The sequence below is a fragment of the Nicotiana tomentosiformis genome, chromosome 12 (assembly GCF_000390325.3).
Source record: "Nicotiana tomentosiformis chromosome 12, ASM39032v3, whole genome shotgun sequence".
Classification (NCBI taxonomy): domain Eukaryota; kingdom Viridiplantae; phylum Streptophyta; class Magnoliopsida; order Solanales; family Solanaceae; genus Nicotiana; species Nicotiana tomentosiformis.
Genome location: NC_090823.1, coordinates 99194673 through 99210482, shown reverse-complemented (window position 1 = coordinate 99210482; position 15810 = coordinate 99194673). Strand labels below are relative to the sequence as shown.

Sequence of the window (15810 nt, the reverse complement as noted above, 5' to 3'; positions counted from 1 at the left end):
ATGTCATGTTTCGCATCCCATCAGTACTTTAATTTGTTTTTGGATTCAATTGAACTAGTCGAGTATACGCTATATCCGCCCGGCCAACGGAGTACTTTCGGATGTGATCTATTCAAATGATAATCTGATTAGATTATAATAATTTTACAATTTACTCGTCCTCAATCTTGGTAATCGGAGTGAAGTGTCAGCGTAAGTGGTCTGCTAGCAAACGTACAAAGTGTATTGCAATTTGACTATCCCTTTCCTTTTCATTCGGTTTGAGTTGATCCAGACTTAGAATAAAAAGAAATAAAATCATTTGAGAATATTTTGCCTTATACATTTGTACAAAGATAGACCGACTTTGGAGGCGGAGCACAAACATGAAAAGAAACAATTTTTTTTTCTCCTCAAGACATTGTTTTTTAAGCTACGTACTTTTTGAATGTATATTTGTGGACGTACATTTTTGACACTCAAGAAATGGAAACCTTGATGTAACAGTAAAAATTGTATCACGCGGCCAGGAGGGTCACCAGTGGAAACTTAAGGTCACCCAAATGAATTTTTTATTTGACACCCGAAAGGCAAAATTTCAAAAGAAAAAGAGAGAAAAGGAGACATTGTTTAATTCCCATACATGTTAATTTATTACAAAGCAAAATAGACAGGGATGAACAATAATAGTAGTAGTACGTTAGTAGAAAAAGTTTGTAATACAAGAAACTAGGCTAGGATAGCTGAAGGGGAAGATGTAAACAAATTATACTTGATCCTCTGATGGTATTGAGCATCAATGTAATCTTCTTCTCACTGTAACTTCAGATTCTTCATAAGCCTGTTTAGTAAAATAATAGTATTAAAAACGAGTAATGTAAAAGATTTTTTCTGCTATTCGATTACTTAAAAAATAACTACAACTTAAATAAGGCAGACAACATGCTTATAAGAGGTTAGTAACATTGATAGTGTAAAGTTTTTTTTTACATTGTGAGTATGTACAAGATTGATATTGTAGTATACTAGTATCAATTATTGCTTATAGAATGCTTAAACTATCTTATAGCTAGCTAGAGCAGAAACTTGGGATTGCTGAAGAGCCATGAAAGAATGTGAGGAACTCATAAAGTATGTTATGATACTTATCGAGACAAGATACGTACAATTGTTAAACAACTTTTGTTTAGTATAATGAGGTGATGAGAGGTTAAGATGTAGGACAATATGCATGTGCTGTTAAACAAGTGGGATTAGATTTCACGTGGTTTACTTAGGAGCTTAAACAAGTAGGATTAGATTTCATGTGGGGTTGCTTAAGAGCTTAAATAAGCAACATGCACAGCTTCCTAAGATAGTAAAAATCAAACAATTTGGTAGTTTCAAGTATTTTTTTATTTTTTAAAATATATGTCTTCTAATTTGTGTGTATATCTATATATTATTAGGAGGGAATCTTATGAATACACTTGCCTTAATTAAACCTAGTCGGCAAGAAAACCCACCACAAAGAAAGCCTCAGAATTCCATAAATTTATCCGTTTATCAAGTGTATCATAACCGTTAGCATACAAACAGTGCCAAAAACACTATCAGGTTACCTAAAGAATTCTACCTGACCGTCTTTTGCCATAATAAGGGATTAATAAACTAAAAAATAATGCGAGTAACCTACTACAACGTATCATAATGAGGAATTATTAAATTCAAAATTAATGCAGGTAATAACCTACTGCAATGTGTTAAGATACATTAACAGTGTATAAGGTAAATTCTATCATGGGGAGGAAACAGATAGACAATAACATCGTTGGCAGGAGGATACTACAGTACACTTAGCCTTAAAAATAGGAAATATGTATCAAAATGAAAATATGTTGCTCGGACCCTCCAAAAATGATGGCATCCACCAAAAGTATAGTTTTGGGAGGACCCAACCGACCATATTTTTGAAGAGTCTGAGCGACATAGGTAATTTGTATGAAAAGCAATGAGTTATAGTACTATACCTTTGTTCATTAGCATAACCTCTGCCATCGCTTCCAGCAGTTCTGTAATTGGGCAAAGGTACTTGATCATTTTCTATCTGCATGATATCCTTTACAAGCAGTTCATAATGCCTTCTCACTTCCTCTGCTGATTTTCCACCTACACACCTTGCAATATTATTCCAGCGATCAGAAGTGTCTTTGTCATATAAAGCCAATGCCTCCTCGAATTTCTTGTTCTGTTTTGCTGTCCAAGTAGCCATTGCAGAATAATATTATTTGAGCTAATAATTTATGTAGTGACTTGTGATCAAGAATATGGCTAGAGGATGAGTGCAATGAAAGATTGTAACCCAGACAAGGAGAACAAGTTTTGGAGGAAAGTGCAGATTTAATTTGCCTCAGTAGAAAAAATAGGATTAAGCCAAGAGGATTGTATTGACAAGAGATTGCTAAGCTAGGTTACTTATAAACTGGAGGAGCAGAAGGTGTTGGGGTGTAGCAAGTTGGCGAATAACATATGGGGTTTTGGTGGAATGGTTGAGATTCCTTCTCCCTAAATTAAAAGTCTTGTATTCGACCTTTGGGAATAAAAATTCTTGGTAGGGAGTTTTACACTCTTAGTTGGCCTATTTGGTGCGAATTCGAATTAGTCGGTCCAACCAGTGGCGGAGGTTCGATGGAATCTCTTTTGTTCGAAAATTATACTGTGCAAGTAACGTAAAAATAAAAATTATTTCTATATATATATAATTGTATTTTTTGAATCACCTTATTAGGAATCCTGGTTTCTCGATTGGTCCAATGAGTTTAGAATACCGAATTCCTGAAATAAAAATATGTTGGGGAATATCTTTTCATTTTCTTGGAGAGGAGTTACACATTAATGTGATTCTTGTCTTAAGAGCCACAATCTGAAATGAGGCTAATCGGAAGATGTGGAGGGAAAATAAGATAATATTAATGTATGTACAGACAGACTTTAAATTTAATTCTTGTAAAGTCCCTGGTCTTGCTTTTTATAATATCATCAGCAAGTGGATCACCTAGCTGGAGAGGATTAGATTTCCCTAATTCTAATTCTAATTCTAATAGCTAAGATTTACGCGCTACATCAATTAAATCATAGTCTATTAGAAAATCCATCCAGATTTTGCGGCCATCTTTATGGTTAGAAAATGTTGCTTGTTATCCACATCAAGTTGGAATACCATGTATTACCCTTCACTTGTAGCTCCTTTTTTGACAATTGGGTACAATGTTTAGAACTAGTGTTGTTTATTTTGATTTTTGAACATTAGATTAATACTCTCTCATAAATGACAAGTAAATGTAGGCCCAACCAAGATTTGTTTCTCTGGAGTGCCAAATGCAAGCATCACATCATTATGAATATAAAGTCTAAAAATTTATCAAAATAATGAACCACCACTGATATTATCAACACATGATCTGTGATCGCCAAATCGGTAGTTCCTCAATTTAGTATGCACTTCTATCTCTTAAGGGGCTTATGCACTCCACTCGTTGTCTATTAAACAATCGTTAGAGTTTGATCACGCCCAACTCTAGTCCTAACAAGGATAAGTGGTCGTTGCAAATATAATCCGGTCTAAAAGTTCGGAGTCAAATCTCACAGAGAACTAAGGTTCAGCTACAACTCTTCACTTTTACTAGGAATACAAGTTTGAACAATTTCTAAATTATAAATATTAAGATTCTTATATATAACTAACAAATTAAAGTAGTAGATTAACAATTAAAGATACTAGGGGTTGGAGAAAAGATTAAGGAGGTCTCGAGTTATGATTTTCCCAATTGTCAAAATCCTTCCCCCTACGTCTTTTATAATTTCGCCCAAGTATTCTCTACCGATCGTGAGTACTTTGGGTGTCGTAGCTCTCTCTCGAGCAACCACCACAATTCACTATACGTATTCTCTCGAATTACGCTAGCTGACACTAATTCACCGCTCACTACGATCACACCAAGGTTTCGTTATCTTTAATCCCGCTTTTAAATCCTCCATATTGATCTCTCGCATACGTCAGGAGTGATGTTGTTCGACAACTACCTAAATATGTACCTTCTCTCTAGTAATACACACTAAATAGGCACATTCAATTGATGGCCATTCAATCAACAACAATAATTAAATATGTAATTGAACAAGTAGAGAAATCCAACGGCTCAATTATATGAAAACGTAATAAGAATTCATCCTACAAAAGGTTCCATCAAAATCCTAGATAACAAATTAGCTATTCATAATAGTATGCAAAATTACAATACTAGAATTCATAATCGATAATGGAAATAGGAAGAAGAAAGTGAAAAACTCGTAGAAGAATTCTCCGCCTTGCTCCTAGTTGTTCTCGCCTCCTTGGGTCGAATCCCCTCTCCAAAAACGTCTCCCCTCCTTTAGACATGTTTAGGGCATATTTAAAGGCTAGGGTTGAAGTCCTTTAGTCCAAATCCGGGTCGGAGTCTTTTAATTCGCGAACTTTTGACTATCGGGCTACAGACCTCACAAGGCCAGTATTATAGCGCGGTCAAGCTAGCTACGCCTAGCCTTTAGCACGGCCAAGCTGGCTACGCCTGGCCTGTAGCTAGGCTTGAGTACTTCGTGCTTTTTTGCTATTTTCTCGAATTTTTGTCCTCCTTTTGTGCAACTTTCACTCGTCTTGGTCTTGTGATGCTCCTACACATAAAATATCATAATTTAGCTCAAACGTCGCACAATTAACCACTAAAATAACAATATGTAAGGCGAGTAATGTATTAAAAATATAGCATTTTGGCCAAATATCAGAGTTAATCATACTTTCTAACCTATCTCTATTTGTTTTTTGAAAGTTTTCTTCAACGTGGTTAGAAGAGAAATGATAAAAGATTTCTAAGTAAATTCTTTTATCCAAAATTAACATCATTCTGCAACAACTAGTTAGGGTAGACTGACATATTCATATATATGTACCAGTTGATATTTTATACTTCAATGCCACACAAGAGAGGATGATTTGTATGGTGTCCAATTTTTGCGTGCACTGATTATAGAAGGGCCTGGTTCTTCTAAGTGTTCCTTATACTACTGTTGCAAAAATAGTAAATGCAGAAAGTAAAGAACACAAGTATTTTTACGTGCAAAATACCCGGCTCAAAAGGTGAAAAAACCACGACCTACTACTCAGTAGGATTTTTCCCAACACTTCACTAAATCACTGAGCCAAAACAGCATTTACAAAACTCTTTGTAAACCTAAGGATTAACTCTAATCCAGTTGTGGCAGCCAGACTCTAACTATTGCGACTTCAAGTTAACTCTAACTTGAATACTCAGAGTACCTAATACAATTACTTCTAGATAAAGCTGAAAGGTATAAATTGAAAACACTTACTACAATTGAACTAGAATAAAAGACAGACACTTGGAACTGGTTCTTCTATCTAGTTCATGTAGCTTTGGGTTCGCAAACTTGAATCACACAAGAATTGCTTGCAAAATGCCTTGCCATTTTGCTCTTAACTCACGTTTAACTTCAGCGTTTGTGCATGCGTACTTGTAAAATGAGAACATGCTGCAATATATAGAGTTAGTAGAATAATAAATAACTAGAGTTCTAATGCTACTCTTCCTTGGTGGAAGAGTTCTAGTTATCTTAAACTTCTAACTCCTCCCTTATCTTGGATAAAGTTCTCTTCGAGTAAGGAGTCCTTCTCCTTATCATTTATGCAACCTTTTCAATTATGAGATATCAGATATAACAACTTAAGCTTATCTCCTTCATGTGCATCCCTTATGCTCGAATCCGCCCTTGTTTGTGTACACTGTGTATGGACCTGGTTCATGGTGGAGTTCCTTTGTCAATCATCAAAACAAACTTCACTTGGATTAATAAATTCCGCCTTTTTTTATGATGACAAATTCTGTGCTTTTCATAAGCATAGGCCCTATGTCAACTTAGCTCGACATCAATACAATGTTAGAACACTTTCCATTTTAAGGTCACAAGTCATCATAGACCAGGTTCATTAGATTATAAACATCATAGTCCAAAGTAAAAGCACAACCTATCTTTTCCCTTTTGGCCTCATCGAAAAGTTGCATAGAAATTATGTTAGATAACCAGATTTTAATAGAAATCACTCATGGCCACTGGGGCTACTTTAAATACAATCATGGAATCAAGTATCATTTATCAATCTAATGATATAAGCCATATAAGAAGCATCAACAAACAATTAGAGCACAAAAATAGTTTATTATAATTGATACTTATCATACCATGAAAGTTTAGGAGAGGGTGGTTGAAGCGAGGGTGAGGAGGACAGTGTCTATATCCGACAACCAGTTCGGGTTCATGTCGGGTCGTTCTACTACGGAAGCTATACACCTTATTAGGAGGTTGGTGGAACGGTACAGGGAGAAGAAGAAGGATCTGCACATGGTGTTTATTGATTTAGATAAAGCGTACGACAAGGTTCCTAGAGAAGTTCTCTTGAGATTCTTAGAGGCAAAAGGCATGTCGGGTGCCTACATTTGGGCAATTAAGGACATGCATGATGGAGCTAAGACTCGGGTTAACATACTATATTCTTATTTTCCCTGGTGAGGGACGCGTTAACACACCATATTCAAGGGGAGGTACCATAGTGTATGTTATTCTCCGATGACATAGTTCTGATTGATGAGTCGCGAACCAATGTTAACGAGAGGTTGGAGTTCTGGAGACAGGTCCTTGAGTCTAAGGGTTTCAAGCTGATCAGGACGAAGACGGAATACCTGGAGTGTAAGTTCAGCACGGAGCTGAGGGAAGTGGGTGTAGAAGTGAGGCTTGAATCACAGGTCATACCAAATAGTGGCAATTTCAAGTACCTTGGGTCGGATATCTAGAGGGGAGGGGAGATTGATGAGGATGTCACACACCGTATTGGGGTGGGGTGGATGAAGTGGAGGTTAGCATCTGGAGTCTTGTGTGATAAGAGAGTGCCTCCGATACTCAAATGTAAGTTTTACAAAGCGGTGGTTAGACCGGCCATGATGTATGGGGTTGAGTGTTGACTTGTTAAGAACTCACATATCCAGAAGATGAAAGTAGCAGATATGAAGATGTTGAGGTGGATGTGCAGACACACTAGGATGGATAAGATTAGGAATGAATATATTCGGGAGAAGGTGAGCGTGGCACCCATTGATGACAAGATGCGGGAAACGAGGCTCAGATGGTTCAGACACGTACAAAGGAGAAGCCCAAATACTCCGGTAAGGAGGTGTGAGAGGCTGGCTTTGGAGGGCACAAGAAAAGGTAGATGATGGCCTAAGAAGTATTGGGGAGAGGTGATCAGGCAGGACATGGAGAGGCTTCAGATTTTCGAGGACATGGCTCTTGATAGGAAGTTGTGGAGGTCGAGTATTAGGGTTGTAGGTTAGGAGGTAGTTGAGTCTCCCTTACTTCGTACCTTTGTGAGCCTAGTCTGGTAGGGTTTTTGTCGATGTCAGCTAGTGGCATTGTTGTGTCTTACTACTCATTTATTTACCATAGTGTCGGGTCTATGTATTGTCTATCGTGTTTACTTTGCATCTGCTTTCTCATTTCCATGATGTTATTTTTCCTACGATTTCTATTGGTGATACTGATATTGTCTCTATTTGTCTTCTTGAGCCGAGGGTCTTTCGGAAACAACCTCTCTACTCCCTCAGGGTAGGGGTAATGTCTACGTACACACTACCCTCTCTAGACCCCACTAGTGGGATTTTACTGAGTCGTTATTATTGTTGTATTGTATAATTGATACTTAGTCATCCACAAAGCATAAAGAGAAATAACAATACTAGATCATGAGCAAAAGAAACAAAAAAATCCCATCCGGGTCACTGACTGGTCTAACTAGACTAGGAAGGCTTAAGGCTGGGAAGAACTAGGTTCTTGGTTCTTGGCTTGAAGCAGTTTTAGCATGTCATGAAGAATGCCATCATTCTTCTCCTTCTCCTTTGCCAGCTCAGCTCTGAGAGCATCTCTCTCAGTCTCCACTTCTGCCAACCTCTTCTTCAGCCTTTCAATTTCAGCATCCTTAGCCCCACTTTCTTGCACCAAGCTCGCATTTTGTTGTTCACATGTACCTTTTGGATAAACCAAGTTCTTTGGGAGTGGTGTGGAATTCATAGTCACAAGCAATCAGAGTATTTGCCCCAAAGTGATCCTTGCTTATACTAACTTCTTATTTCTTGATGGGTAACTTGAAGTGTGCAAGTACAGCCGTGAGAATAAAGCCATAGGGTATGGCATGAGTTTTGGTGCCAATTAGAACCCTATCAAGAAGCTGAATAATAAATCCAGGCAAATTGATTTGCCTCCCACTGTCCAAACATTCCATAAGGACCAGGTCCATGAATGTGACAATGTGCCTTCTTTTCTGCCTAGGTAGGACAACTTTGTTAACAAATTCGAACATCACTTTGTGGGGTGGATTCATCTTGCTTTTATACACAGCCTTGGGCTCAAGCTCTTCATCATTGTCACCAAACTTTCTTGTAATGGCAAGGGCAGTAGGGAGATTCTCTAGACTTGGCCATTTGAGTTTCTTATAATCATTGTACCCTTCAGCAGGTACACCTAAGATCTCTCCCAGTTCTTTATCATCAAAATTCACTGTCACCCCCTTTACCACACTGGTGACCCTACCATCTTTGATCTCACAATTTGCCATGAACTCCACAATCTCAGTTTTGGCCAGCTTTCCATCCATCTGAAGGACCATGTCCTTCCATCCTTGCAATTGTAACTTCTTCAGCAGCATTAACATACCTTCCTCTTCCAAGTCCATGAGGAGTCTACCTTTCAAAATGGTTCTCTTCCCACTTAACCATCTTGTCCTTTTCAACATCAGATTCTTCTTCTTCTTCTCCACTCCATTATTCTTCCTGCACTATTTTCACTTTTCTTGATTTCAATGCAGACCTGGTTCTTTTATTCAAAGTAGATGGCTCCGCAGACTTTGTTTTTGAAACAAACTTCTTTGTGGAAGTCTTGGCTTTCTTTGCCTTTGGAGTCATAACCTTCATTTCTTCTGTCTCCTCTTCATTTCGAATTACCAGGTCCATCTCGTCAATTTTAACAGCCTCAACAAGCTCAACCACCTTCTTTTTTCCCTTAGCAATAGCTTTTCTCTTACTTTCTTCTAAGGCCTTTTCCAGTTCAGCCTCACTCTACTTCTTCTGACTCCTTATAGCTCTTCCTCTTGTAGGAGGAGTCTCTACAGGGATAGAAAGGGTAGTCTTTCTCTTCTTGTTTTCCCTAGAAATGCCAGGGATTTTAACTCCTGAACTTCCTTTCAATTTGGGATTATAACTGTCAGTCACCTTTTTCAGTAGGTCTGCGAGGGTTTCATGTTCAGATGAAACAGGTTCTTGAACATCTATCCCTAATCAAACCAACCCCTCGGCAGTTTCTCCATACCCACTTCCCCCTTTTTTTCTTTTATATTTTCTTCTTCTCCAGCATATTTCTCACTCCACACTACCATTGCTCTTATTTCTTCAGTCAGACTAGCAGGAGTGGGTGATCCTTCAGCCACTCCTTTTTCAATACCCCTCACAACATCTTGAACACCCTCACTCTCTTTTTATCTTTACCACCTATTCGCCCAAACTCAGTAGACTCAACTCCAGCCACAGTTCCCACCATAATGAACCAATTCTCCAAATTTTTCGCAACCTCATAGATGATTTCAGTAGTAGTTTTTGGGCCAGATGTTACATATTCTGTTTCAGAAGAAATAGTTTCTTCCCCCTCAGTAGCATATTTTAATGATTCATCAGATTTCTGGGTTTCTTTCTCTCGACTTGCTTTCAATTTTTTATTAATTTTCTTGATTTGTTGTCTTCCTGCAACAACCTTGCAAACAAGCATCTTGACCATGCTTTTCTTAGAGGCTGGCATGGTTGAAGGTGTGATAGATGGTGTGGGTGTGATTTTCTTGGGTGGTGATGAAGGATTCTCAGAAGGATTCGCCATTTCTGTGTTTGGGTATGAGAGAAGATGATTTTATGCGTGTTAGGAAGATGAGAGAAGATAAAGAGAGTTTTGACGGCTTGAAAATTTAGAAGTGAAGAAACAACTAAAGCCTAATCAATTTAAAGGAGGGGTATTTAATTGGGTAACGACAGCCTTTTTAGAAGTCTAATCAAACTGGAAGTCAGTTTGAAAAGACGTTGAAGAGTGTCCCTAGAATCTAGGCACTTAATGTGGTTTGGACTCTATTTGAATGAAACCGGTTCATTTCGTAACTGATAAGATCTAGGAATTTAGGATTGAATGGGACTATCCTCTTTATCATGATCCAAATATAATTATTTCAAAATATGCAGAGTGGAGAGTACGTACCAAGTAGTCTTGATGAACCAGGTTCTTCACTGAGAAATCTCTTATGTGAGTCTGAATTTTTCAAGAAAAAAGAGATAATATCATTAAAGATTAACGAGTCATTTTAGTACATGGCACAAGAGTGTACTAATAAAAGTATGAGACTGAGCAAAATCTAATCTAATTATTTATGGAAATTCATAATTTTTCTAACCAATTTTTTGAGTTAGAACTGGTTCCTTTTAGGTGATCTTAATCATCCCTAATTCTAACATGTTCCTTTCAAAGTGATCTCTACTTAGAGCTTCTGTGAAGATGCCAACTATTTGCTTGTTAGTAGCACAAAATTCCACAATGATCAAACATTTTTCATAGTTGTCCCTTAAAAAGTAATGCCTAACATCTATGTGCTTCGTTCTTTTGTCATAAACCGGGTTCTTAGTCATAATAATTACACTGGTGTTATCACAAAAGATGTGGATACAACCCACATCAATTCCAAAGTCCATTAATTGTTGTTTGATCCACAACAATTGAGCACAATATAAGGCAGCAACAACATACTTAGCTTTAGCAGTAGATAAGGCCACATAATTTTGCTTTTTGGTGGCCCAAGATACAAGGCATAAGCCAAGAAAGTGTGCCATACCTAAGGTGCTCTTTCTATCCACAAGAAAACCTGCATAATCAGCATCAGCATATCCCACTAGATTGAAATTACTACCTTTTGGATATCATAGACAAAGGTCAGTGGTGCCTTTTAGGTATCTCAAGGTCCTCTTGACAGCAGTCAAGTGAGACTCTTTTGGATTTGCCTAAAATCTAGCACAAAGGCCTACACTGAAAATAATATCAGGTCTGCTAGCAGTGAGATACAACAAAGAGCCAATTATTCCCCTATACAACTTCTGATCAACAGATGAACCATGTTCATCTTCATCCAATTTTGTGGCAGTTGCTATAGGAGTGTCAATTTCTTTGGAATCTTCCATTTTAAACCTTTTAAGCAACTCTTTTACATACTTATGCTGATGGATCATAGTTCCATTTGAATTTTGTTTAATTTGTAAGCCTGAAAAGAAATTAAGCTCACCCATCATACTCATTTCAAATTCACTCCCTATTAGTTTGGCAAATTCTTTACTTAACTTATCAGTAGTTGCTCCAAAGATTATATCATCAACATATATCTGAACTACCAGGAGATATTTACCTTTTTCTTTCTAGAATAAAGTATTGTCAATTTTACCTCTCTTGTAGCCATGCTCAAGCAAAAATTTTGATAATCTTTCATACCATGCTCTTGGTTCCTGCTTGAGCCCATAAAGTGCCTTATCAAACTTGTACACATGATCAGGATATTCCTTGCTTTCAAAGACCGGAGGTCGCTTGACAAACAGTTCTTCCTTTAGATAGCCATTGAAGAAAGCACTCTTGACATCCATCTGATGGAGAGTGAATTCCATATAAGCATCAAAGGCTATAAGGAGTCTAATTGCCTCTAATCTTGCAACTTGAGCAAAAGTCTCGTCATAGTCTATGCCCTCCTCTTGACTATATCCTTGAACTATCAATCTTGCCTTGTTCCTTGTAACTGTTCCATCTTCATCAAGTTTGTTTCTAAAGACCCATTTTGTGCCAATTACTGATATATCCTTGGGTCTTGGTACTATATGCCAAACTTAACTTCTCTCAAATTGGTTGAGTTCATCTTGCATTGCATTTACCCAGTCTGCATTTTGCAAAGCTTCAGCAATATTTTTAGGTTCAGTAAGAGATAGAAAAGCATCAAAAGCACAAAGATTCTTCAACGAAGATCTGATTTTGATTCCAGAGGTTGGATCAATAATTATGTTTTCAATGGGATGAGAACTTTGATACTTGTAAGGTTTCATAACCAACTGGTTTCCCGTAGATGTTCCTTCAATGATTTGTTGCTAAGGAACAGGTTCACGGACAGGTTCCCTCGAGATTTGAGGATCACTTCCTTTTTGTTCAGTTCCCCCAATCAATTTGCCATGGGTGGAAGGACATGTTCCATCACATGTTCCTTCCTCTGGTGCAGCTTCAGTCTGGGCTGTGGTTTCATTTGAGTTTCTTACCAGCCCAAGTGGTTCATCATCATGTTCCTGCCTCTCAGAAAGAATGTTAGTTTCATCAAAAACTACATGTATACTTTCTTCTACACACATAGTTATTTTGTTATAGATCTTATAAGCTTTACTATGTGAAGAATATCCCAAGAATACTCCCTCATCACTTTTGGATCAAACTTACCTAGGAAGTCTTTACCATTATTATGCACAAAGCACTTGCATCCAAAAACCCTAAGATGGGATATGTTTGGCTTTCTCCCTTTAAGTAACTCATAAGGAGTCTTCTCAATAATAGGTTTAGTCATGCACCTATTTATGATGTAACATGCAGTGTTTACAACTTCTGCCCATAAACTATGGGGCAGTTTACTAGAAAGAAGCATAGTCCTAGCCATATTTTTAAGTGTCATATTCTTTCTTTTAACTACTCTATTTTGTTGTGGAGTCCTAGGAGCAGAAAAATTATGATCTATGCCATGCTTATCATAATATTCAGCAAATTTAGCATTCTCAAATTCAGTACCATGATCAGACATAATTGATCCAAGTTGATTATCTAGTTGTTTCTGAGTTTTTCTAACAAAAGAAGTAAACATGTCAAATGCTTCATCTTTAGATTTTAAAAATAATGTCCAAGTAAACCTAGAATAATCATCAACAAGCACCATCACATATCTCTTACCATATTTGCTTAATGTTCTCATTGGACCACAAAGATCCATATGGACCAGTTCCATCGTCCTGGTGGTGCTTACCACATTCTTGCTTTTAAAAGAGGATTTTACCTGCTTCCCCCTTGCACAAGATTCACAAACTTTATCTTCCTTGAACTTAATGTTAGGCAGTCCTATCACCAAGTCCTTGGAGACTAGTTTGTTGAGTTGACTTAGACTGGCATGTCCAAGTCTCTTGTGCCAAAGGAGGGGATCATTATCTAACACACTTAAGCAAGTGAGTTCATTTTCTAAAAGTGTGGACAGATCTACAACATATATGTTGTTCACTCTTTTTCCCTGCAAAACTATCTTGTTAGTGGTAAGATTAATCACAAAGTATTTGGTAGATGTGAATGCTACCATGTTACCTCTATCACATAATTGTGATACACTTATTAGACTGTACTTCAGTCTATCTATTAAGTAGACGTTCTCAATAAAGTGAGAATCAGTCTTACCTACCTTTTTAACCCCAATGATCTCTCATTTCTTCCCATTTTCAAAGGAGACATTACCTCTTTTAAGGTCCTCAAGTGAAAAGGGAACCGGTTCTTATTTCCTGTCATGTGCTTTGAGCAGCCACTATCCATATACCATATTTGGTTGCTCCCCTTCACTTGGACCTGCAAAAGGAAATCAGGGGTTAGTCTTAGAAACCCAAACTAGTTTGGGTCCCTTTCTATAGGCAAAAGGATGAATCAAATTCTTTTTAGCCCATCTTGGTAGCCTATTATTCCCTTGAACAAATCCTTTGTTCTTTTGACTTGCCTTTTCTTTTGCAGTGCATTCACTTTTTATAGTGACCTGTTTTACCACAGTGTGTGCAAATCTTGTTCTCAGGAAGTGTGATATACTTGCTTTTGGTATCCCACTTAGGTGCCAGGTTCCCAAAGCCAAATCCTCTTCTATTGCTACTATGATGTTCTTGTAGCCAAGAAAATGCATCGGAGGAGCTGTTCCATTTACAAATTCTTCCTAGCTCAAGTTTGACCTTGCTCATATCCTCCTTTAGGATTTTTACCTTCTCATCCTTATTATACAACTCATCTTTCATTTTTCCTATATTTTCTTCTAGAGTGAGTTGTGTGGGATCATCTAACTGTCTTTTTACCTGTTCCTAATTTCAGTTTTAGATTTTCATATCTAAGTTCTAGGACAGTTGAGTCAAGTGCATGAACCTGGTTCTTTAATATGGTATTTTCACTTACAGTTTCACCAACCCTAAGTTTCAGGCTTTTGCACTTAGCCTTCAAAATCACACATTCTTTAGACAATTGTTCCTTTTCATTGTTTACATCCTCTGATTCATCAATTAGCTCTAGAAGTAACTCAGATAACCTTTCTTTAGACAACAATTTAATCTTGTCTTTGAGATGAACTACACTTACCTTAGTTTCTTCATCAGACTCTCCAATTGCTATAAGTGCTTGTTCATCCTCATCATCATCGTCTGAGCTTTCTCCCCAAGAAGCGACCATAGGCTTGGTTGATTCTTTGTTGTTGACTTTCTTGGGTTTAACTTGTTCCTTCTTCCTGTTCATTCATTCATCTCTTTCCTTCTTCCATCCAATTTCCCTTTGAGGACAGTTTTTGATGTGGTGATCAATCTTTCCATGCTTGTAGCAACTATCATTGGTTTGCTTATCAGGAGCTTTTGACTTGCTATAGTTTCCACTTCTTCAAGAGCCTTTTCCTCTCCTCAAGTACTTCTTGAAGTCCTTAGTAATCATAGTCATTTTATCATCTTCTAGATCAGAACCTAGTGATTCTGAGTGCCAAGATCCTTTCCTTCTTAGGTACATCCATTTTCATAGTTTGTCTCCTAAGTTCATAGGCAGTGAGATTTCCAATCAATTCATCCAGTGGGAGAGTAGCAATAATCTTTGATTCCTGAATGGTAGTTATTTTGCTCTCCCAGGTGATAGGTAAAACCCTAGTCAGTATCTTCTTGACTCTATCTTCTTCGGGAATAATCCTTCCAAGAGATTTTAGTTCATTTGTCAGTGTAGTGAACCTTGTGTACATCTCTTGAATGATTTCTCATTCCTTCATAGAAAAGTTCTCATATTGAGAATACAGTAGAGTTCCTCTGGATCTCTTCACCTGAGGTGTTCCTTCATGAGCTACTTGCAGTGTGTCCCAAATTTTCTTAGCAGTGGTACAGCTTTGGATTCAGTTGTACTCATCTGGACCAAGTCCACAAACAAGTCATTTTTTGGCTTTAGCATTCTTCTCTCATTTCTTCAAGTCCTCACTAGTGCAATCCGCTCTTGTCTTTGGAACCTCTACTCCTTCAGCATTTAGCTTCAAGGTAGCCAGTGGACCATCGGTGATAATGTCCCATAGTTCATAGTCCTCTCCTATAATGTGATCTCTCATCCTGTTTTTCCACCAGGAGTAATACTGGTCATTAAAGAGTGGTGGCCTAGCAGTGGATTGCCCTTCCCAGTTTCCAAGTGGTGCACTCATTTTGATCTTCTCCTAAGGTGTTAGCCTCTTCAGGGATAACCCGCTCTGATACCAATTGATGTTTTATACTTCAATATCACACGAGAGTGGGTGATTTGTGTGGTGTCCAATTTTCACGTGCACTGGTTATAGAAGGACCTAGTTCTTCTAAGTGTTCCTTATACTACTGTTGCGAAAATAGAAAATGCGAAAAGTAAAGA

At 37.7% G+C, this 15810-nt stretch overlaps 1 protein-coding gene across 1 annotated transcript; it reads right to left on the bottom strand.

The window, feature by feature from the left end:
- Positions 1-589: 589 nt before the first annotated feature.
- On the bottom strand, positions 590-2393 carry LOC104105215 (protein RADIALIS-like 5). The gene is made up of 2 exons (XM_009613466.4): positions 1989-2393; positions 590-820 (listed from the first exon to the last, which is right to left on the bottom strand). Exons 1-2 carry the CDS (start codon positions 2228-2230, stop codon positions 793-795), a joined length of 270 nt encoding a protein of 89 aa, XP_009611761.1. The 5' UTR covers positions 2231-2393; the 3' UTR covers positions 590-792.
- Between the last annotated feature and the right edge of the window lie 13417 nt (positions 2394-15810).